The 23,348-nt window shown below is 42.7% G+C and overlaps 3 protein-coding genes across 8 annotated transcripts; 2 read left to right on the forward strand and 1 right to left on the reverse strand.

The window, feature by feature from the left end:
- The first annotated feature begins 61 nt into the window (after nucleotides 1-61).
- LOC120658828 lies at nucleotides 62-1,115 on the forward strand. Its single transcript, XM_039936989.1, has 4 exons — nucleotides 62-233; nucleotides 330-491; nucleotides 571-627; nucleotides 809-1,115. Exons 1-4 carry the CDS (start codon nucleotides 116-118, stop codon nucleotides 1,015-1,017), a joined length of 546 nt encoding a protein of 181 aa, XP_039792923.1. The 5' UTR covers nucleotides 62-115; the 3' UTR covers nucleotides 1,018-1,115.
- A 3,501-nt stretch (nucleotides 1,116-4,616) lies between these two features.
- On the forward strand, nucleotides 4,617-6,361 carry LOC120658829 (ATP-dependent DNA helicase PIF2-like). Its single transcript, XM_039936990.1, has 2 exons — nucleotides 4,617-4,864; nucleotides 5,111-6,361. The coding sequence occupies exons 1-2, from the start codon at nucleotides 4,636-4,638 to the stop codon at nucleotides 6,253-6,255; spliced, it is 1,374 nt and encodes a 457-aa protein (XP_039792924.1). The 5' UTR covers nucleotides 4,617-4,635; the 3' UTR covers nucleotides 6,256-6,361.
- A 5,666-nt stretch (nucleotides 6,362-12,027) lies between these two features.
- LOC120660402 lies at nucleotides 12,028-16,302 on the reverse strand. Of its 6 annotated transcripts, none has more exons than XM_039938924.1 (4): nucleotides 15,992-16,291; nucleotides 13,366-15,857; nucleotides 13,196-13,283; nucleotides 12,028-13,065 (listed from the first exon to the last, which is right to left on the reverse strand). In XM_039938924.1, exons 2-4 carry the CDS (start codon nucleotides 14,898-14,900, stop codon nucleotides 12,772-12,774), a joined length of 1,917 nt encoding a protein of 638 aa, XP_039794858.1. In that variant the 5' UTR covers nucleotides 14,901-15,857; nucleotides 15,992-16,291; the 3' UTR covers nucleotides 12,028-12,771. The 6 variants fall into 6 exon arrangements, 4 of the variants coding, with proteins under 4 accessions (XP_039794858.1, XP_039794859.1, XP_039794861.1 ...); XM_039938925.1 differs by having other exon boundaries at nucleotides 15,952-16,291; XR_005669585.1 differs by having other exon boundaries at nucleotides 13,383-16,301.
- Nucleotides 16,303-23,348: the final 7,046 nt, after the last annotated feature.

Raw genomic sequence — 23,348 nt, forward strand, 5'->3', positions numbered from 1 at the left:
GTTGGGGATGCATCTTACATACTAGAAAACACCGATGCATCTTTCCTGTTTGACATTTTCATTCGTTTGTCTTTCAGCCTCGATTTCAGTTCTTGGTATGCAAATATAGGTTAATATGGACCATCGGCCACCCCTACGTGATGTCACCAATCAACTCGGCGGACATAGCGGACAAGGCTTGAAAAGATCAAGAGCGCAGACGGACGCAGCACTGCCTGACGATCATAGTCATGGTAAATGTCAAGTGTATCTGATTGTTGGTAAAAATGTTTATAAGCACGGATTGATTATGGTGCAAGTTAGATCCCTGATTATAGTCCATGCTTCAGTTCTTACTGTGTTGGAAACGAAACGTCAAAAGGCCAAAGATAGGTATGCAAAGTTAACTGTTGAGCAGAAAGCACAAAGGAACGCAAAGAGAAGGGAGGCCTACGCAATGAAAAAAAATGCGAGCCGTTCGACTGAGATGCATACCCTCGTAGCTAATTCTGGTAATGTCTCACCTACTTGAAAATTTGAATACACATAATTTATTTACTTATTTTTCTTACCTTTTATATGTGAATGAAGGCGACACGTTTGCTACACCGGTTTTGGCCATGCTGCCGTCCAACAACACAACATCAGGTAACACCGTTTTTTGGTTTTATGAAACTCTTTGATTTCCAATAGATATCAATGGTCGTGCACCTCTTACATTTATACATTTTTTTGAGGTTAGAATTAATAGAGGGCAATACATTTTGATAACTTATGCATGGTATCCTGGAAACAATCATGTAATGATGCATGTGTACTACAATGCCAGATAATGGTGGCGATTTTTACGAGAAGACACCAGAAAAACTGAAAAGGGAGAGGGATAGGAAGAGTTATGCTAACATGTCTGAAGATGCAAAGAAGGAGAAAATCTCTAAAAAAAATTTGGCCCGTAATCTTAATAATAATATGCCATCTAGAAACTTGAATTATGAAGGTAATTATGTAGTATTTTTAGTTTTACTTCTGGGCTGTTAAATATTTTAATTAATCCACAATGGATTATAGATTCGTTCTCAACTTCAAAACTTCTTGGATCTGCTCAATCTGTATTGACCAATCTTCCCGTCACCCGAAGCGCACCAAAAGGTAGTGAATGTGTATCCTTGGTTATCTAAAGATTTGTTATTAAACTAACACCTTCATGAAATAGGTATTTCATTTGTGAATTCCAATATAAATGCAACTTATGATTCTGGTATTTGGGATTCCGATAATGCTCCCGATGCTCTAGAAGGTGAGTCAACTCCGATGCATGAATCTATTGCGGTTATAAAAATACATGAAGGATAATAATATTGTCTTTTACCTGCGGAAGAAGATTTGGATTGTAGACAACCGGATGAATACGATCAGACAACTTATGAAGACGATGAAGCCAGGGTATTCCACGAATGAGGTACAAAATATTTACATTGGTGGATATGCATCTTTAATTGGGCCATATAATTCATTAACAACTGGTTTCTTTGTATTCGTTCATAGCTGATGTACACTACAAGACTTGTAGGGATCCTGATGTGATACCTATAAACAATGAAACATATGATGCAGTTTATAAGGACCTGCCTACTACACATTTTGTGTTACGCAAGGTTCCTATCTGCGAGTACTGTGGAGCAAAAAGGTTTCCTGGGGAAGGTCCTGGATTCTGTTGCAGAAAGGGCAAGGTTAGTATATTTAGTGCCCCGATTCCTGATGAACTACGACGTCTGTTCACAAGCCAGAATGATAGCGATGCGCAATATTTTAGAAAAAATATTCGGTACTTCAACTCACATTTCTCGTTCACCAGCTTTGGGGCCTCTATTGATCGACGTGTGGCCACTGCTGCTGGTAATCCAAGTACCTTTTGTTTGCATTATTCCATTACATCTGATATAGCAGCAATAATTAATTTTCTAAATTTTAAAATAACATGTAGGTACTGGGGTTTATTGTTTCAAGGTGCATGGACAGATTTACCATAAACTCGATCAATTGAAGCCTGGAGGAAATGGACCACGGCATATGCAGCTCTATTTTTATGACACAGATCAGACTATGGCACACAGAATCAAGCGGTCTCCACATCTTGATTCAAAGGTGTTAATATCCGTATTAAGAATTCTTGATGACAATCCATATGTACAGGTGTTTAGAAGTTTGGGACAAATGCAGAGATTGGACGAGTTTAAGATTGAGCTAAACACAAGTATATCAGTTGACCAACGCAGATACAATGCGCCTGCAATGGAGCAGGTCGCTGCTATTTGGGAAGATGGTACTGATGAGAAACAAAAGTTTACTCGGAGTATTATGGTATATCCAAATAGTGGACACCCGCATTTCATAAGGGTGTATTATGGATGTTATGATCCGATGGCTTATCCGGTATTGTATCCTAGGGGTGAGACTGGTTGGGAAGACAAGACTATATTACTCGAACAAAATCCTGTTATACACTTTCCTACAAACAAAAGGAGCTACACTAAATGGAAATGTAAATGTTTTGTCCATCTTATTTTTTTTTCAAGTGATGTTGCTGTTATTTTTTAGATATATAATCGGGTATAATATAATTCATGGAAAATATGCAGCTGCGGTTTTGGCTACACCCAGGGGATCAAAAAGGACTGTTGTGGATCTAAATCCAGGTCGGGCATATGCATGTACAATGTATATACAATCTATACAAGTAGAGAAGCTATGTGTGAGGCCAATTACACTATCTAATTGAATATATACTTTTGCTATATAGACATTGATGATCATGAAGATGGTGATGGTGATGACGAAACACATGAGCCTGGTGATCAGGATGGAGGTCAGTTTCTTTAGTACCATTTTTGCTGAAAATATTATATATGTTGATTAATCATGATACTTCAATGTGTGTTGTTATGCAGGTGATGGAGGATCACGCATTCACATAAGTGCTCGAGAATATTACACATACCTCATTCAGATTAGAGATGGTGTTTTTGTTATTTTCTTTTATGGTGGCCGGCTATTCCAACAATGGCTTGTTGATGTATATGTGAAAATTGAATCCATGCGTTTGGACTGGTATTCCAACCCGGAACATCAGAAAATAATTCGCGCCGTTCTATACCAAGTTTGCTATTTACCAGTTACATGTACGGTGTTTGCGATCAAACCCTTTTTTAATACATGTCAAGTTCCTGATGTATGGTTCTTCTTTTTTTTTAATAATAGGGTATTATGGACACCTTAGCATCAGGTGAGGTCAGAGGATTAAATGCTGGTAAAAGGGTCATCCTATCAAAGGACTTTCCTGGAAGCGATCGTGATGTACAGTGCAGATTTATGGATGCAATGGCGTTGGTGGCCACATATGGACGACCAGATTATTTTGTTACAATGACTTGCAATCCTTATTGGCCTGAGATTATTGAACTCTTGTTGCCTGGCCAAACTCCTCAGGACAGACCAGACATTGTGGCGAGAGTGTATCATGCAAAGCTTTTGGATCTTCATGATTTTTTGATTAAAAAGGGTCACTTTGGCAAAGTTGCGGCTTGGGCTCATGTTACAGAGTTTCAGAAGAGAGGACTACCACATGAACACTTTCTCTTGATTATGGATAAGAGTGCTAAGCTTAGCGGACCTGATGATTTCGATAAGTATATTTCAGCAGAGCTTCCTAATGAGAAGAAGTACCCTGAACTCCACCGCCTTGTGTGCAAACACATGATGCATGGACCATGTGGTGTTCTTAACAAAAATTGTGGATGCATGGTAGATGGAGCATGTCGTTTCAAATATCCTCGTCAGTTTTGTGAGGCTACTCAACAAGGGAAAGACACATATCCTATATATAGAAGGAGGCAAGATGGACAAAAGGTTTATATCAGGAAAAAAATGGTTGGATAACCGATGGGTTGTTCCATATAACCCTACCTTACTAATGCGGTATAATTGCCATATTAACGTAGAGGTGTGCTGTAGTATAAAGTCTATAAAGTACATCTACAAATACATATACAAGGGAACTGACTGTGCATCGTTTGCGGTCCAGGACAGTGGAGAGGATGGTCCTATAGAGGTTAATGAGATCAAGCAGTACAGGAAGGCTAGATGCATCACAGCTATAGAAGCAGTATATCGGTTGTTTAGATTTCCGATGTACTCCATGTCACCACCTGTCTTGCAAATGCAGGTGCACCTCCCTAGTATGCATATAGTTCCATTCAATCATGATGACAACCTTGAAGATGTTCTTGAATGAGCTAAATCCCAGAGATCAATGCTGACTGAGTTTTTCAGAATGAATGTGGAAGATCCTGAAGCACGAAAATATCTATACCGAGAATTCCCGGAACATTATACTTGGAATAAGTCTAAGAAACTTTGGAAGCCTAGGAGAAGATGTTTTCAGATCGGGAGGCTGGTCTATGCATATCCTTCTGAAGGTGAAAGATATTACCTACGGGTGCTTCTAAACCATGTCAGAGACCCAACTTCATTTGAGTCAATTAGATCTGTTCGTGGGGGTAGAGAAAGCATGTTTTAGAGATGCATGTGAGGAACTTGGGCCTTGTTGAGACTGATAGGTCTCTAGATGAAGCACTAACTGAAGCTACAGCCTTTCAAATGCCTTCTGCTCTTAGAAGGATGTTTGCCACCATTATTGTGTTCTGTGAGTACACCAATATTCGTGTTCTATGGGATAAACATGTGGAAGCTTTGGGTGAGGACTACCATCGTGTGCATGCAAACTCAGCATATGTTGAGCAATTAGTGCTGCGTGACATAGCTGATATTGTACGCTTTATGGGAAAGGATATTAAAAGTTATGGTCTTCCTAACATCGATGAATCAGGTGGGTTTACTACTATGGAGACACTGAGTTTATTTCTTTTAATAAATAATAATAAACAATTTTGTTAGTTCAATTCATGTTTTCTATTTGACATATATGTGACTTTGAATGCAATCATTTCTGTTTAAAATAGTTTCTATTCATTAATATGGCTAATTGGAAGTGGTAAAGTGTATCTGATACACTATACACTTATGTTTCTTTTATAAAATTAAAGTGGACTAATCATGATCTAAACACATGCAGATCACACGACCAGGGACCACTATAGAGAGCTTACAGAGGAGAGAAAGATTGAAGTTCGGGATGAGGATCTGAAATTAATAGAAACTCTGAATTCGGACCAACGAGCGGGTTTTACAGAAATACTTCATCATGTTGTTAATAATAAAGGAAAAGTCTTCTTCGTGGATGGTCCAGGTGGGACCGGCAAGACGTACCTGTATAGGGCATTATTAGCTAAGGTTCGGTCAATGGACTTGATTGCAGTTGCCACCGCTACGTCTGGTATTGCTGCATTAATTATACCTGGTGGTCGTACAGCTCTCTCCAGGTTCAAAATTCCAATCAAGCTTGAGGAAAATTCTGTTTGCAATTTCACAAAGCAAAGTGGAACAGCTACACTATTGCGTGAGGCATCACTCATCATATGGGATGAAGTTGCCATGACACGGAGACAGTCAGTTGAAACTCTAGATAGATCATTGCAAGATATTACTGGAAGGTTTGAGCCATTTGGAGGCAAAGTCATTGTTTTTGGAGGCGATTTTAGACAAGTCTTACCGGTTGTTCCTAGGGGTACTAGAGCACAGATCATGGATGCCACATTGTTACGGTCGTACATATGGGACAATATAAAAATTATCAAACTACAACAGAACATGAGAGCTCAAAGTGATATCTGGTTATCGGAATTCTTGTTACGCATTGGTAATGGTACTGAAGAAAGTTTCGCCAATGACTACGTGCAACTTCCAAACGACATATTGATTGAGTATGAATCTGAAGAATCAATTCACATACTGATTGATCGTGTCTTCCCTGACCTTGAATCAAAGTGGACTTCAGCAGTGTATATGCGTGAGCATGCAATTCTTTCAACAAGGAATGAACATGTTGACTCTCTCAACGCTTTGATGATTGACAAGTTTCCTGGTAAAGAAAAAGTTTACTATAGTCACGATTCTGTTGATGATGACTCCCATAACAACTATCCCCTTGATTTTCTCAACTCAATAACCCCAAATGGCCTTCCTCCTCATGAGCTTAAAATAAAAAAAATTGCCCGATTATACTTCTTCGCAACATTGACCCTCATAATGGACTGTGTAATGGTACTCGTTTGGTTGTCAAAGGGTTTGACAACAACGCAATTGATTGTGAGATTGTGAATGGGCAATATGCTGGTAACAGGATTTTTATACCTCGTATACCGATGTCTCCATCAGAAGACATTACACTTCCGTTCAAATTCAAACAAAAGCAGTTTCCAATCAGATTAAGTTTTGCCATGACAATTAACAAGGCATTGGGTCAGACCATCCCGAATGTTGGTATATACCTCCCTGATTCAGTATTCTCACATGGTCAGTTATATGTGGCGCTCTCCAGAGGAGTATCGAGACAGCCAACATGGTTGTTGGCTAAACCTAACAAGGATGCTGATCCTACTGGTAGAAGAACAAAAAATATTGTATTCAGGGATGTACTGCAAAGTGGATGAAGGTTAGCTCAATACAACTTTCAATAATCTGGTTTATTTTCTTATGGTCTTATATTATTTTTTTGTCCTTGATTGAAAAGCAATCGTTTTTTGATATTCTCAGGATGACAGGAAAACGGCACTGATGAGCTAAGTTCTCCACTGGTTCGATTTTAGGCTCTATCTGTGTGTCTATGCTGATGTTAATCTAACTACCCTGTTCATGGTGCAATAGTTGCTGTTTTGCCTACTCGGTAATCTATATGCCAGATTAGAAAGAAGGAAGACCTGCTGAGAGTTGAACCATGATCAGTGCTATTTATGATGGTTCAGCCGCTAGAACTAACATGTAATAATAATAATAATATCGTGACAGTTTGGATTAGATGCCTTTTTAGTAGCTCCCCATGGTATGGATAATTGCTATATGTGGACAAATTTTTCTCCCTTTGCTGGACTTTATTTGATCAATAGAAAAGTCGGTCATGCATGTTATTTTGATTTTGATACACCGATTGAATTAGAGGTGTTCTTAAAGATGCTTGATGCAGCTAAAATTTAGGGTGGTTATTTTTATCGCAACATCGTTCTTCAAAAACACGTGCGTGCCGCACGTGCACCCTACTAGTTAGAAATAAAAACCTTCGACAGTAAACACACCAAATGAACTTACCTTTCTCATCAAAGCTTTGCTCCGGTGGATGCTCCTCAGACATGGCCGAGGCCAAGGTGTCGCCGGATCCCACAGTATGCACCGTGCCAACGCTCCTCTCGTCTTCGGAGACCGCCACATCCTTCGGTGCCCCGACCTCCACCCCATCCTTGCCCCCGGACGCCTCACCCGCGGGGACAACAACCTTTGAAGAAGTCACCCTCGCGACCTTGGCGTCAGGGCTCTTCTCTTCCTCGTCCTCGTCTTTAGACAAAGCACCCATGATATTTGCCAAGCGCCTCCTCCGCAGGCATTCCCTTCACATGAAGCCTCATGGTAGCATTGGCAATGCCCAGGCGAAAGCTAGAACCTGCGTGCATAGTACCATACTCATCATAAAGATCATCGAGTGACCACATAGCACCCTCGCCGCCCTCGGTCCTTCGCAACTCCTTCATAAAAGAAACCATACTAGAGCCATCAGTGCCGGCGGGATCGGCACTCGCGTCTTTGGCCTTTCTCTTCATCTTCTCGGCTCGAGTCACCGCAGACTTTGTAGACAAAGGCTTCGCGGAAGACGACGCCAGAGGCTTCAAAGTAGCTTCGCTCTCCAAAGCCTTTGTCAGGCCAACTTTGGAACCCTCAGCCTTTGCCTTCCCCTTTCCCTTCCCCTTCGCGGGAAATTCAGAGCCAACATTCCCAACCCCCCGCACACGACGGACGGGGGGTGGAGGAACCGCACGTGCCTTGTAGGCCACTTTCATCTCCTCAAAGCAGCGATTGATGCGGCTCCCATGCTTGCAGACGGCCATAAAAGAATCATATTCTTTCCGGTTCCAAGGCCCAAGCAGGTTGCAGGCATCTCTCTCCACTTCGGAGACTAAAGCGTGGTCACTCAACCCCTCGGGCTTCTTTAGCCCGAACGCCGGGCACTCTATCTCATAATCTAAACAAGCAAATTTCACTTTCTTCAGCTCTAGGGGGCGCCAACCACAAGACAGCGGCCAAACCTTTGCCACAATAAATTCCTCCACAAGGTCGCGACCTCCGCAGGCTCGGCTGGCAACTGTAAACGCATTAACACAAGACCTGAACCCCGGAGCAAGCCTGTTAAACCCAGGCTGATAAGTGTACTAAAAAATTTCATCCATATCTGCAGCCAACGGGTAGAAAACCTTCAAAGGAGACTCGGGCTTCGGAAACTCGACCTTCGCATAGAACCAATATTTCACCCAGTCATCCTCCCACTTATTTTTGTGAGCAGTAGAAAGCTCAACTCGCTCCAACTTAGCTTTCTTGTTATTCTTCCGAGGCACGAACGTGCAGCAAGCATTATGTGCTTCGCTGGGCTCAGTTTCACCCTCCTCAAGGATCTTCCGGCCTTGGCAGTGAAGTTCAAAAAGCCTGCAGAAGGCATTTGCAGAAATCTCCCCGCCGAAGGTCCGAACAGTCCACAAGAACTTTGACAACTGAACTATGGCGTTGGGAGTGAAGTGATGTAGCTTCACATTGAAAGGCGCAAGAAGCGAGGGGACTATGGGGTCCATAGGCAACCTTAAACCAGCCGTGAAAAAATCCCTAAAAACAACCACCTCCCCTTCCTTCGGGGCAGGTGTGATCTCCCCTTCCGGGGCCTGCAGTCACCCTCCTTAAAATAGCCCTTTGAAACATAAAACTCGATAGTACTCTTGGAAACTACCGAGGGTTCAAGGACCAGGGTCTTATGCTTCTCCAACGCCACCAGGTCAGAAACGCTCGCCGAGACCTCGGACACGTTGTCCCCGGAGACAGCCGGTTCCGCCTCAGGTATGTCACCTTCGGGACGACTAGCAGAAGTACTAGCCTCGCGATCTGCACTTCGAGTGATCCACATGATGTTAACCATGGCTGAAAAAGAAGAGTAAGACCAAAAAGTAAGACAGGGCGAACCTTCGATGAGACTTGCAGTTTGCTTAATATGAGCCATACCCGTAACAAGAAAAACCTTCGAGACAGAAGCCAGAAGCAAGCTTTACCCTCGAAGAAAGAAGAAACCTTCGCATGCAGCAACAACACACGCAGCTCGACAAATCAACAAGAGACACGTGGCGATGGCCAAAGGGCAAGCGAAGGTTGCAAAAGCTCGGAAGGCACGTCCCTTTCACCCCCCCCTCGCCTTTTATAGGCGCGGTAAATCTATACAGTAACTTGGCGTCAAAACCAAGAAGAAGTCGAATCGACATCCAATTAAACATCGCCACGTCAATGCTCCCCCCCCTCATAACCTTCGAAGTTGAGGTGAAGCATTGACATGCGAGGGAGAGACGTTCTCCGGAGGTCACTATGCGAATCCTAATCGCCGGCTGAAATGGCATGTGGCCATTTCTCCTCTGCGAGGGGCTACTGTTGGGGATCGCTACCTGCGGAGGCGCCATGCCCGAAGGTTACAGGCGCAACAGCGACTGCTACTAACCCATTTCTATAACCTTCAGCCCGTCCGTTGCCTTCTTTTTTATTCACAGGCCGAGGGTCTCTTCTGAAGGTACATTCCTGCGAGGGTCCGATCGAAGGTCCCCTCGTTATCTATGAGCGAAGATCAAAGACGCGAAGATCTTCAATTCCAAGTTGGCGGGGCGTGGCCGAGGCAATGGAACGTCCCCGAGCCTCCAGGAACCTTCGAAGGACCGGCGGAGGCGTGCCAATTACGACTCAGAGAAGCTTACGTGACGTGAACGGCTCTTCGACTAAGACACATGTACAGACTAGTTAGGGGCTCCGAAAATACTGATATAAGGTGAAAATGTATGGGCAAGATTGTAAATGCATCGCGAGGGTTGGATAAATCCGAGTTGTTATCCGAAGATCTCTGAGTGCTTTGTTTCCTTAGCCTGTCTAGTGTCCTTGCAACCTTCGGGTGCGAAGGTCCCGACACACATGAAGGACTATCTGATGGGGGTTAGAATAATTTAGTCCTGTCATGACAATTCCGTGTTGGCCAATCCTAGCTAAGACTGAGGGAACATGTTTTTTTTGTTTTGATGTGGATTAGATCGACATACCGAGCAATAAGGATTGATCCTCTCTGCTATGCTGTTTTTGGCTCTGAATGTGTATTGTTATTTTCTGAATTGATAAGTTTTGCCTTTGTATGATGTAATTTTTTAATCAAATCAAACTAATGGAATAATTTGTACTGTTTTGTAAGACTAGAGTATATTTTACTTTCTTTCATCTCTATCCCCAAGAGTTTGTCATCTCCGTCATGTTATTTTCAAGACTTAGACAGCAACAAATGCAAACAGAGATGTGCTCTCAATACATACTTGTATAATCTGATTAGTCTATCATATTTGTGCCAACACGGAGCAGTTACTTCACCACTGGCACCATGTCACCTCGCTGCTTCGCTGCTCATCACACCAACGCCACCGCTGCTCCCCAGTGCACCCTACCCCTACGCCCCGCTCTTTCAGCCCTCTGGAACCAGGATGGACACGCGTCAATTGTTGAAGACGAGCAATTTGGCTAGGGAGGAGCTCGGCGAGGGTCTATTCCGCCCAATTTGGCTAGGGAGGAGCTCGGCGAGGGTCTCGAAAAGTTGGAGACAGTGGTTCAGAAGGTGGCGGCGCCAGGCACAGGGAAGGGGTGGCACGGCGAGAGCGGAAGGGCAGCTTGGAGGAAGCTGAAGAGCAATGGAGACATCTCATGGGTGCACACGAGGGATCTGGAAACTTCCCTTGCAAAGCTGCATGGATCACAGGTACACTTGGGGCCTGATTGGTTGGCCGCATATGAGCTAACCAGGCTCCCGGGGTGCAAGAACCCCGTGATTGGATGTCTGGGTAGAGTTGGGGGCCTGGCTGGCCAGATGCAAAAACCGCCCTCGTGGCAGGCTCGCGGGAAATGAAGAAATTGATCGTTTCCACGGGGCCTGGGCGGCGCTGTGCGAGCAACCTCGCCTAGGTGTTTGTGCAGTGACACAAAAAGTACACTAGAGCTGTTGGTAGTCTGGCAACCAATCAATTGCTCGGTCCAACCTGGCTGTGTGGGAGCAGAAACCAAACAAAAGCTCCCAGTATGTGGAGAGCCTGGGCGGCCAGAGCCCTGCATTGGTAGATCGAGCCAGGTCGCGTCGGGAAGGGAACCAATCAGACCCTTGATCTCTGTTGTTGCTTCTGTTGATTTAGTGAGGCCGAGGTATTCATTGGATCCATACTGCACTAGAGAAATATGCCTTATGGACTCAAGGCTGGTATTCTTTTGGTTCTACGTGAATTATGAATTTTGTTATTTATGTAAATTTTGTTCCTTTTTAAAGTTGTAATGGGTTTCGACATACTGTTGCGGACGTCAACCAAACCATGGGTGCAAAATTTATTGATGTTCAACTTGGCAACTTCTCGATGGTCAGGAGTGCTTGTAAACTTGCGGTGGTATTTTATTTCAATTATTTTTAAGTAATAATTTTTCTCTAAACACGTACACGTGGCACGTGCACCTCCACTGGTTACATCTAAACAGATAATAGAATAAGTATATTAATGTTGACTATTTTTTTAAAAAGCAATGAAATAAAATACATTTTATTATATATAAAAACATGTAAAATTTTATGTTAAACAAAAAATTTGGGCTTTCATGGGGTTCGAACCCATGTAGGACTTAGTCGTTTGGACCTTAATGGCCTGAAAGACCTGATTATAGATGCATTTGAAATATTGCACTCCCAGGAGTTAGGACAGAGATGGTTCAGTACAGCAGCATGTTGGGATTTAAAACAAGAGCAAGCTAGTATTTCTGCAGCTCATGACAACAGCTTGCAACAAAGACTGAGGTGTGGTTCAATACTGGAACATCAAAACTTACACAAAAAATCATTGCACAATTTGTAACTCTAAAATTTTAAAACACAAGAATCAGATACCCAAGAATCATTGCACTATACACAAACATCAAGTACTCAGATGACAATTTAAACTGAGATAGCCATGTTCTAACTTCTAACAACAGGTAATGGTAGGACTTAGCCATACACAAATATTTTACTCAAAATCACTATATTCACCATCATCATGGATTGGCCCTTCATTTTCACTGTCATATTGTCTCAGAGTTTTGTCAGCATCATCTTCAAAGCCATTTTCTTCAACTTCCAATTCCCTTTCCCTCCGGATCTGATCAACTAGGGAAGCCTGAACAGAAATACCATCTTCATTGTTGCTAGACTGTTCGTTGATTGAAGCTCTCTCAAGATCTGCAACCTGAAAACTAGTATTTTCTCCTTTCAAAAAAAAAACTAGTATTTTCTTGCTCGTCATCTTGGTATGACAATTCATTCTCTGCCTGGCCCAGCAGGTCATCATTTTCTTCTTCGGGCACATTCCACAAGTGCCTATGAGAAAATTTTTGAACAACTTTCCAAGGCTCACCATGCTTGTTATCTTCCAAGTAGAAAACCTTTGTTGCCTGTGTGGCAAAGATGAAAGGATTATCCTTGTACCAGCAACTGCCATGGCTGATACTTTTGAAATGTCCATCATCTTTAATCCTAGACTTCTTGCTGCAAGTGTCAAACTAATTACACTGAAATAAAACTACTATCCTTTGACTGTTCGAATCAGAGTTGTACTGCAATTGAATTATTTCTTTCAACTGACCATAAAAGTCTATATCTTCTCCATTATGTGAGCCCTCAACCATGACACCACTGTTTTGTGTTTTTCTACTTCTCTCACGGTCCAAGGTGTGATAGCGAACACCATTAACAAGACATCCTGAAAATAAATGAACTCTAAGATGTGGTTGACTTGCCAATGCATATAGGTCTTCATTGACTTCTTCTCCATTCACAAATTTTCTGGTTGCAAGCTGTAACAATTAATATATTCAGAGAAAAAGGTCAGAACCAAAACTGATTGTAAACGGTCCTGCATTCTGCAAATTCCGGAGTATTGTGCAGAATATACCAATAAATTCAACTAAGAGCTACATGACTTACGTGTTTCTTAAACCATCCTGCAAATTCCTTAGCAAGAACCCTATCAACATCAACATTGCCAGCACTCTCCAACTCTGTCCTACATATCCTGCAAGTATTGCAAGCTGTCATGTGAGGCGTAAAAGATTACAGCATAGGGAAAAAAGTGGTTGCTCCAATAAAAGACATACTCTATAAATGGCTCAACCTCCGGAGTATTGTTGAGGATATACCAAAGCATCTTGTCATAATCATTCTCATTGTACGTCATCCTCGATGCCCCAAGAAGAGTGACTCCATGCTGGAAAATAGATAAACCACCTTCTCCCAAAACTACACGCTCTCTATTCCTGCCCTCACGATTGTGTCGTGTGTCAACATCATCAAAATACCTGGAGCAAGCATTCAAGCACTCATTTGCAACATATGCCTCTGCAATGGACCCCTCGGGTCTTGCCATGTTCCTCACAAAACGCTTCAAGGTAAGCAACCTACACTCAACTTGGTACATCCATCCATACTGAACCGGACCCCTAAGGATTGCATCATCAATTAAATGAATGGCCAAGTGTACCATGACATCAAAAAAAGAAGGTGGAAAAATTTTCTCAAGCTTGCACAATATTATTGGGATTTCACCTCTCATTTTGTTCAAGACATCTACCTTCAATGTCTTAGCACATATTTGCTGAAAAAAGTTACCTAATTCAGCAATTGCTTCATAAATTTCCTTATCCATGATTCCTCGGAGGCTTGCAGGCAATATCCTTTGCAGAAGGATATGACAATCATGAGTTTTCAATGCCTGTACTTTGCATTCATCAGCAGAAATACACCTTGATAGGCTGGAGGCATATCCATCTGGGAATTTCACATTCTTTATAAAAGCACAAAAAGCAAGCTTCTGGGTTTTAGTCATCGTATATGGAGAGTGTGGGAGAGTGTATGAATTCCCGTCAGGCTTCAAGTGTAATTTTTTTCTTACACCCATATCTTCCAAATCAAGCCTTGCATTAATTGAGTCCTTTGACTTCCCTGCAATGTCGAGAAATGTCCCTAGAAGGGCCTCACAAATATTTTTCTCGATATGCATTACATCAAGATTGTGACGTAACTTCAGATTTGACCAATATGGCAAATCCCACAAACTCGCCCTTCGCTTCCAGCATTGACCTTCATCTTGCCTCTTTCTCTTTTTGTTATCAGGATGGTTCCCAGGTTTAACATGTGAAACCCTCGCCAATTGCTCATTCAGCTCATCCATAGTAAATTCCTCAGGCTGCCCACATTCTTCAGTCTGTCCATCAAAATATTTCTTTGTCCTCCAAACATGGTCCCGTGGGAGAAAACGCCGATGGCCAATATAACAAATCTTGTTCCTTAATCTTCTAGAGCAAGGATTTTTGTCACAACGAACACAAGCATAGTAACCTCTAGTGACTCTGCCTGAAAGTGTGCTTAGTGCTGGATAGTCATGTATGCACCATATAACTGCAGGATGAAGATCAAATGATTTCTTAGTCAGAGCATCACAGGTAGGGACACCATTCCAAAGATCTAACAACTCATCAATCAGGGGTTGCAAGAACAGATCCATATCCTTTCCTAGGCATGTCGGACCAGGAATGAGTAGGCCCATCATAAAGTTGGATTGCTCCATACATTCCCATGGAGGCAAATTATAAGAAATAAGAAATACTGGCCACATGCTATACGAGGCGCTCATCTTCCCAAATGGATTAAACCCATCAGTAGTGAGGCCAAGTCGGACATTCCTTGCATCTTTTGCAAACCAGTCATATTTCCTATCAAAATCCTTCCATGCCTCGCCATCTGCTCTGAAAGCTTTTTGAATGCAAACATCCTCTGTAACCTTGGAACCACAGGAAAATGCCTCAAAACCTTGTTTGGAATTTGGTTTCTTGTATCTTCATCCTTCCATCTTGAAGCACCACATACCGGGCAATTATCTATTTTAGCCAACTCCTTTCTGAACAAAACACAATTATTCGGAAAAACATGTATTGAGTCATATCCAAGTCCTAATGCACGAATAACTTTCTTCGCTTCAGCATAAGATGCAGGAATAGAACATTTTGGAAATTGTACACTTAACAACTTCAAAAAAGCATTGAACGCCACATTGCTGATTCTGTAAAATGACTTGATGTGTAGCAACTTCACCACAAAAGAAAATCTAGTATAGGGACCATCAGGCTGTAGTTGTTGTTTCATCTCTTCTAATATGGTTGCAAACTTGGAATTTGTTGTTGGTCCATGGTCTTCGGCTGTGTACAGCTCATGTACCATCTCATGGATTTGATCCTCATCTGGGTCATCTTCAGGCTCAGGCTCATTCATCTCAGTTTCAACATTGTAGCCAATATCACCAGTTTCAACACTGCATCCAATTATATCCTCCAATGCTTCTCCATGATGTATCCACCTAGTGTATGTGCTAGTCATTCCATAAATATATAAGTGAGTCTCGACTTCTCCTTTATATTGATGTAACCAATTCAAACACTTACGACATGGACATAATATCTCCTGACTGTCACCCAAATTAGCTGAAACAATCAAGGAAAATTAGCTGACATAATATTCATGAACTCAGTGACCCCATCTAGATGTGCCTTGCTAAATAGCCTAGTATTCACCCAACTTATGTCCATCTGCGACACTGAAATAAGGCAATAATCAAGGAATCAACAACTGACCATCCACCATATCAGACTGCTATTCCTTCTAGCTTTCTATCACTGACCATGACTCACTACGGAACATAGCAATGGCCAGGGTTTGAATTTTGATTACCTCTGAAGTCAAAGAAATCAAATGGAGGTCGGCCTTCGGGGAGAACTGGAGCAGTTAGGCTCACCAACAGACTGGCTCCAGGCTCCTGCGGCGGATCTCGCCCAGTGGGTAGCGGCCGAAAGCGCGGCCAATGGGGTGGCGCCGACCGGCGAGCAGTGAGCGGAGGGCACGGGCATGAAGCTGGCGGAGGGAGGCGCTCCGGCGCCGCCAGCGGGGAGCAGGCCTCGGCGCTGCTTATCTGCGGGCGGATACGGCGGTGTGGTGTGCGGGCTGAGCCGATCCAATTTGGACCTCTTTTCCTCTGCATCCATACACAATTGTTGAAATGAAATGTAACACAACTCCCGTCAACATAAGCTCGTCTCCGCTGGTTATTGCAGTCCATGTACAGCCCACAGATTGGGGGTCATGGGTTTCGAACCCTGAGCTCGCCCTCAGCCCCATTTTTTACCTATATAAATCACGGTGCAGCACATGTTTTTTCTATAGAAACAACGGTGTGCAGTTCCTGTGTGGGCTCAATGACAATTGAAGGTAAGGCCCACGTATTGCAGGTTCAAAGCAACTTATAGCCATTTTAGTTTATAGTGTAACGATGATGATGACAGAGACACAAATTTGTCATAAACAGTTGTCATCTTGTGAACAATTATTATAAACAACCTTTGTTTATGACAGATATGTGCTCTGTCATCAGATAATCGTCACAGAAGCCCAAATTTGTTGTAGTGGCCGTCGGGGTCAAGACATTAGCAAAAATGCAAATAGCAATGATGTGCACTGCGAGCGGGAGCGCTCGCCTCATCGTTGGGATCGCGATGGTGGGTTTGGTAACATGGAGGACAACCAAGCTCAACAATCACCTCTCCCCTCTCAGCGCGAGGTTCTACTCCAGGAAGGGAATGCCCTGCAGTGCCTCATCGTGATGCAGGCAAAGTGTGACAGAACCGACAAGTTAAAACTCAAATTAAGCGTAACCGCCATCATTTGACGCATTAGCTTAATTAAGTGCAACATGACAGTCTGTTTCCAACCCACAGGCCGATCGAAACACACCAGAAGTCTCGTGCGACGGCGAGCGCAGACGGTACCAGCCCCACCAGCGTATAGTCAGCCGAGCTCAACGAGAGACCACCAAAAGTAAATACATGCATCCCAATTCTCCGCGACTACTCGACTCGCCCTAAGGGGTGGGAAGGAGTCCTGTACTTTCGAAGTAAGGCAGTACTCGGCTTACCGGTTTCGACTACCTCCTACTCCCGGCATGCAGTTAGTACAATTCAAACATGATCAGCAGGGCCGACAACGGCACGGTCCTTAACCGACACAGACGGGGCTAGACACCAGGAACCCTGTCCTGTTGCCATACCTATATCTCATCATCATTCCCCCGTCCGGTCTCAAATTTCCAATCATTCCATATTGTATTCCATATCTCATATACTGGAACATAAAGATAACTATAAATCTCGCGAGTAGCCAGAAATTACTCGACTTTTGCCCTATAGCTCGCGAGTGACAGGAAATCACTCGACTTCTAAATATCCTATATCTCGCGAGTGCAAGAAGGCACTCGACTTCTATCGAGAACTATTAAGCATAGTATTTCTATCGTCCTATACATGCTAGTATAACTCAGGGAAACCTAGGGATCATACAACTAGGGTTCCACTCAATTCCTGAAACGTAATGCACAAGTAATAAATACATATATAGATATCATAATTTCAAATAATAGGGTGCACCGGGGCTTGCCTGAGATTAACACTAAGTCAGTGTTAGTTAGATGATACTCGCTTGGAGAGCATCTTCCTCTGGTCATGCACACCGGGTTTCATCCATCCGTCTTCGGGATATGTCCACCAACATCGTCTTCGGTTTCGGCTCCAGTAGCACGTCCTTCATATGATTCATCTATCGTACCTAAATGAGATACGACAATGCATATGTATGAATGCATGGAAGTGCAACACACAAGGCATTCATAAAAGTACAACATATTAGCATAAGCACCTAGAGCTATTTAACTTAACCATCACTCAAGCATCTCATAGAAGATAACAAGCACATCAATCATGCCACACAAATTAACTTAAATTAAACCATTGCAAGCATCCACCATTCAGGAAATTAGCCAAACCTTCTAGCCAACAAAATTATGACATACTTGATGTATCAAACCATGCAAAAAAAAAAATTGGCTTAGCAATACTTTTGGAAAGTGAAAGATATAACTAGAAACTAAACAAATGCAAAAACTTAACTTGCGGACATGATCTCGCAACCAAAATTTACCAGCATGATGAGCTATCGATAAATCATGCAACAATATTTTTCCAACATTTATTGACAACAGAAAATATTTAATTTAGCCCAAGCAAAACAAATAGAACAAAAATAGATTTACAGACATGCACATAGCTTTTGGTTCTGAAATTTTTACAGTGAACTAAACATGAAAAGAGTAAGCTACTTCATAAATTTCATAATTTTCTAACATTCAAAACTGTAGATATTAAATAGACAAGCGTAAACAAGCATTAACCATGATTAAATCAATACATCGTGAAAAAATTAAACAAATAGCGAGTTAAATATTTTTCCTAAGTTCTACATGCCAAATCAAATATAATACAACTGGTTTTACATTTTTACCATTTTTCTACTATTTACTATGCATTTTCGAAACTTGCAGCCACTTAAACTAACATTTAAACTAGAGCAAAAACTATTTAGAAACTGAAGATCAACCTGTAAGGAAAGTTGTAGACCTTAGGACAAGGAATCTAACAAATTTTAGTTTGCATTTTTCTGATTTTTCTATGATTTACTATGATTTTTCAAAATTTCAGCCAATTATTACAAAACAACCATTCGCAGCACTATTCATATGAGTCACAGACTTCGCAGAAAACACCCTGGAATTCTTTCTATTGCTGTCTGGGGTCCCTGGTCGCGCAAACAGAGCAGGGGAGAAAGGGAAACGGCGATTCCGGCCATGGGAAGGCTTGCGGGCGGCGAGGGAGGGGTGGAGGAGCCAGTGGAGATCGGCGCGGACCTGTAGGTGGCCTTGGAGCGCGAGGAGGTGGTCTGTGGCGGCGGCTCCACGGCGGGTGGCGGCGGTACTGTGCCACTGCGGCGGCGTTCCGACGAGGCGTGGAGGTGATGGCCGGGTTCGGGAGCTTCGTGGGGTCGAGATCAAGCGGATTTGGGGTTTGGTGGAGGGCGGGGCGAGCTCGGTCGACGGCTCGGCGTGGAGGTGCGGGCGGCGGCTATGGCAGGCGTGGCGGCGTGGCGAGACGGCGTGACGCGCGCGGCGATAGCGAGCGGAGGGCGAAGGCGTGCGCGTGGCGAACGAGAAGGCGAGCTCGAGAGAGTTCAGGAGCGGACGACGCGGCGCTTGGCATGCGCACGGACGGCGCCGTGGCCAACTTGGCCACGGTGACCACGCACAAGGATGAGAGAGCAGAGAGAGCTACACGTGGGCTTGATATTTTTGACCCAATTTGAATTTTCAAATTTCGTTTAACACTCCTAATTGAGGGCTAATTGAGGGGTGTTACAATCCTACCCCTTAAAGAAATCTCGTCCCAAGATTTAAATGGAGAAGAAGTGATGGAGAACAATCGATAAACTCAGGGATAAAGATCGGCCACTGTGGGGTGCTAGTCTCTAGATTAATTATTGTAGCTGGATTTTAATGGTATAAACATTGCCTACTGATCTGCTAATTCCTTGCTCAATATGGTTCTGGGAGGGATAAGTTTTATAGCAACCATACGGGCATTACCTAACTGGAGATTAACTGTGCCACGGTGTGAGCTAATCAATTGTTTTTCCACACTAAAAAGCTCCAGGGCTTCACCTTTTGCAGCAAGTGTCTGTGGATAATATATGTGGACACAATCACCATCAAAGTTGGCTGAAAAGGTCCGGTTGATTATTCTCGTACTAACAGAAAGTAGTATTTTTAAAGAAGAGAGGTTCTAAGCTTCTCAACGAATATGAATCAGTGAGATTTCAGAGAAGAATCAAATTCTCAATTTGGTGGTGAATCTAGATAGAAAAGACATCAAGGTGAGTTTTAAGGAACTCAGAGAAACTGGAAAGAAAAGACATCAAGACAAGTTTTTCTCAAGAACATTCTTGCTCGATATTATTTGTTAATTAACTTGCATGATGCAGGATGCACATGATGCCATGCCAGTTAGTGTACTACTACCCCAGAAACTCAAACCTAAAACAGCCCGTTCGCGTCATTATTTGTCTAGGGCCTACCCCCTTAAAGAGGATGAAGTAGAGAAAAATATTTTATGGGTTGCATAAAAAGACAGTCGTAACAGTCCATGTCCCTCCGTACTTAAGCGCCAACGCGCACCTAGCAGCACAATCGTATGCGTCCATACGAGGCACTAGGGCTCATCGCGGCACTATAGTTCGAAAGACAATCACCGCTACGAAAGAAAAATCATAGAAAGCAATCCAAGCAGCACAAATTCAGAGAGGTTTTTCAGATTTCAAAAACATCAAAAGTTCTATGTAGACATACGGAACACATAACGTTAGTTAGCCTGTCATCCGGGTTTCACCTTGTCAGACCCATACCTAAACAATGTATCATTATGCAATGCAACAATATTGCATTCCTATTCATGCAAGATGACTATAATGCAGGTGATTAAAATCTTTAACTTATTCACATTGATTCGAGCAAGAATGCAAGTAAATCCATATTAAGGGTAGGAATCAAAATGATTAAGGATAAAGGATATCAATACTCGGAGAACAATAGAATGTCTTTAGTCATCAAGGAGGGCTAGAATGGATTATCGTTGGGCATCGGAACGAATGGCCTAGAGATGAGGATATATGGTTTTGAACTGAACATTGATCCATAGTAGAAAGCATCGATATTTGGATTAACTGGAATGGTCATTGAGTCACGGATAGGATAAGATTGGCTGATTACGAGATAAAAGGTATACGAAGAAAACCAACCGAGGATTTCATTTAACGTTAACATTCCTACTTTAACTATCAAGGAGGACATAAATCGGTCAAAAGATTCTAACCTTAGAAACGAGAAACACTGACCATACTACTAGACTCACTTCGCACGTCTATTGTTTGAACCGGTAGATAGGTTTTGTTCAAACATACGCATTTATTTTTCTACTTCCCTAACAACATAAGGTCTGAAATTACCAAAAGTGAGATGTACATGGTATAAAGAAATTCATACGGAAATACTAACAAACAGTCAAAACATAATAGTATGCACGATATAATGCATGCATGCACGACCTATACGTTCTCGCCAGAATTTTGCCAACATAACTATATGGCAATATACGTGGACATTCGGTGGCATACATACGTACTCTCCCTATTATATATCTAGTCGTTTTGTACTCGACCTATCTCACGTAATCGTTTGTTAGTGTACCTGACAGAAAATCACATGATATATATATATATATATATATATATATATATATATATATATATATATATATATATATATCCACGACAGGACCCTTCATGCCAGCACACACAAACACCCCCCATGTGTCCTACGCCACATGGGTAACGCATATGCAGTTGCCCACATATTCACACATACATCACCATCCACTATAAAGATGGCGCCCATGCGTTCAACGCTGCATGGACAGCGCTGCATACGCTACCGAGGCAACATATTCACTTCCCGTACAAATCGCCTTATGGGACACCCAAGGGTAAATGTGTCCCAAGGTACACAGTCATGGCCAATCGCATGACAGATTTACATCTCGTAACATTGCCTTTATGAGATGGCCGTGATTGCAATCACACGGCGGGAAGTCCGCGCTCCATATCAGGCGGCAGATAGTGACAGGCTCATTTGAATGGAGCCTTATCACCTCCTCGTATGCTCATCATACGGGACCCGCGCACGTATGAAACACGTGTGCTATTCTAAAGGACTACCAAGAATGCTTACCTTAGCGTAGATGCGTCGTTACAATATTAAATAAAGGTTATGCAAGAAAGTAAGTTTTAACATAAATGTAATGTGCTGGAAGTTAGTTGATATTATATAGTGCCACCTGATACAACTTACACTATATAGGGCTTACGTACTAATCTTCCCTAATCCCTTAAGCGCAAAGAAACGTATTTTTCTAAAACTCATTTTTAAATTTTAAAAACACTAAAAATAATCATGTTAGTACCCTCCCTGGTGCATTTCAGCTCTGATACCAGCTGTGACAGAACCGCCAAGTTAAAACTCAAATTAAGCGTAACCGCCATCATCTGGCGCATTAGCTTAATTAAGTGCAACCTGACAGTCTGTTTCCAACCCACAGGCCGATCGAAACACACCAGAAGTCTCGCGCGACGGCGAGCGCAGACGGTACCAGCATGATACAATTTTACAAAATAGTAAATAATATTAAGATATTTACAAAATGACTTTTACAAATTAAAATTCACATAATAGATAATAGCAGCGGTAGCGAGAGTCTAACATGAGGAAGATTTTCATTAGAAACCAACTGAAATAAAATGAAGTAAAACGATAACTACGGAGACGTGAGGACGTCACATCGAGCCCACCGATGTTAATCCTAGTTAGCTTCTATACCTGAAACAGGGTAAACAACAAACCCTAAGTATACTAATACTCAGCAAGACTTAACCGACTATGGGTATACATAGCCCACTATCTAGACATGCACGGCTTTCTGGCTGTGGGTTGTTTTGCGGAAAAGCAATTGAGAGTGAGTCCTTACTTTCAATATTTTAGCTCAAAATTAGGAATGAGTACCTCTTTTCTACAGTTTGCATTTCTACACCAATCAGTGTGGAAAAACAATTGATTAGGCACAACCATATAGATCATTTCATTCCCTTCCATGTTCTTACTACGATGTTACTCGGAGATCAAGGTGCTCATGACCGAGAGTGACTGACGGCGAAAACGATCCGATTTAACCTTGCAAGATGGACCTAACCAACACGGCACGTATTAGCCCCGTCGGACCATACGGACCAACCATTCCCCTCCCCGCCTCGAACTACAGGACCGCCCCACCAGCGTATAGTCAGCCGAGCTCAATGAGAGACCACCAAAAGTAAATACATGCATCCCAATTCTCCGCGACTACTCGACTCGCCCTAAGGGGTGGGAAGGAGTCCTGTACTTTCGAAGTAAGGCAGTACTCGGCTTACCGGTTTCGACTATCTCCTACTCCTGGCATGCAGTTAGTACAATTCAAACATGATAAGCAGGGCCGACAACGGTACGGTCCTTAACCGACACAGACGGGGCTAGACACCAGGAACCCTGTCCTGTTGCCATACCTATATC

Source organism: Panicum virgatum, chromosome 2N (assembly GCF_016808335.1).
Source record: "Panicum virgatum strain AP13 chromosome 2N, P.virgatum_v5, whole genome shotgun sequence".
Lineage (NCBI taxonomy): Eukaryota > Viridiplantae > Streptophyta > Magnoliopsida > Poales > Poaceae > Panicum > Panicum virgatum.

Coding starts and splice junctions, on each gene's coding strand:
- LOC120660402 (XM_039938924.1), bottom strand. CDS start 14,900: ATGAGCGCCTCGTATAGCATGTGGCCAGTATTTCTTATTTCTTATAAT. Junction 13,284..13,365: donor GAGGTTGAGCCATTTATAGA/GTATGTCTTTTA, acceptor CAATACTTGCAG/GATATGTAGGACAGAGTTGG. Junction 13,066..13,195: donor CAGGATGGTTTAAGAAACAC/GTAAGTCATGTA, acceptor TAATTGTTACAG/CTTGCAACCAGAAAATTTGT.
- LOC120658829 (XM_039936990.1), top strand. CDS start 4,636: ATGCCTTCTGCTCTTAGAAGGATGTTTGCCACCATTATTGTGTTCTGT. Junction 4,865..5,110: donor TCCTAACATCGATGAATCAG/GTGGGTTTACTA, acceptor AAACACATGCAG/ATCACACGACCAGGGACCAC.
- LOC120658828 (XM_039936989.1), top strand. CDS start 116: ATGGACCATCGGCCACCCCTACGTGATGTCACCAATCAACTCGGCGGA. Junction 234..329: donor GCCTGACGATCATAGTCATG/GTAAATGTCAAG, acceptor TCCATGCTTCAG/TTCTTACTGTGTTGGAAACG. Junction 628..808: donor GTCCAACAACACAACATCAG/GTAACACCGTTT, acceptor CTACAATGCCAG/ATAATGGTGGCGATTTTTAC.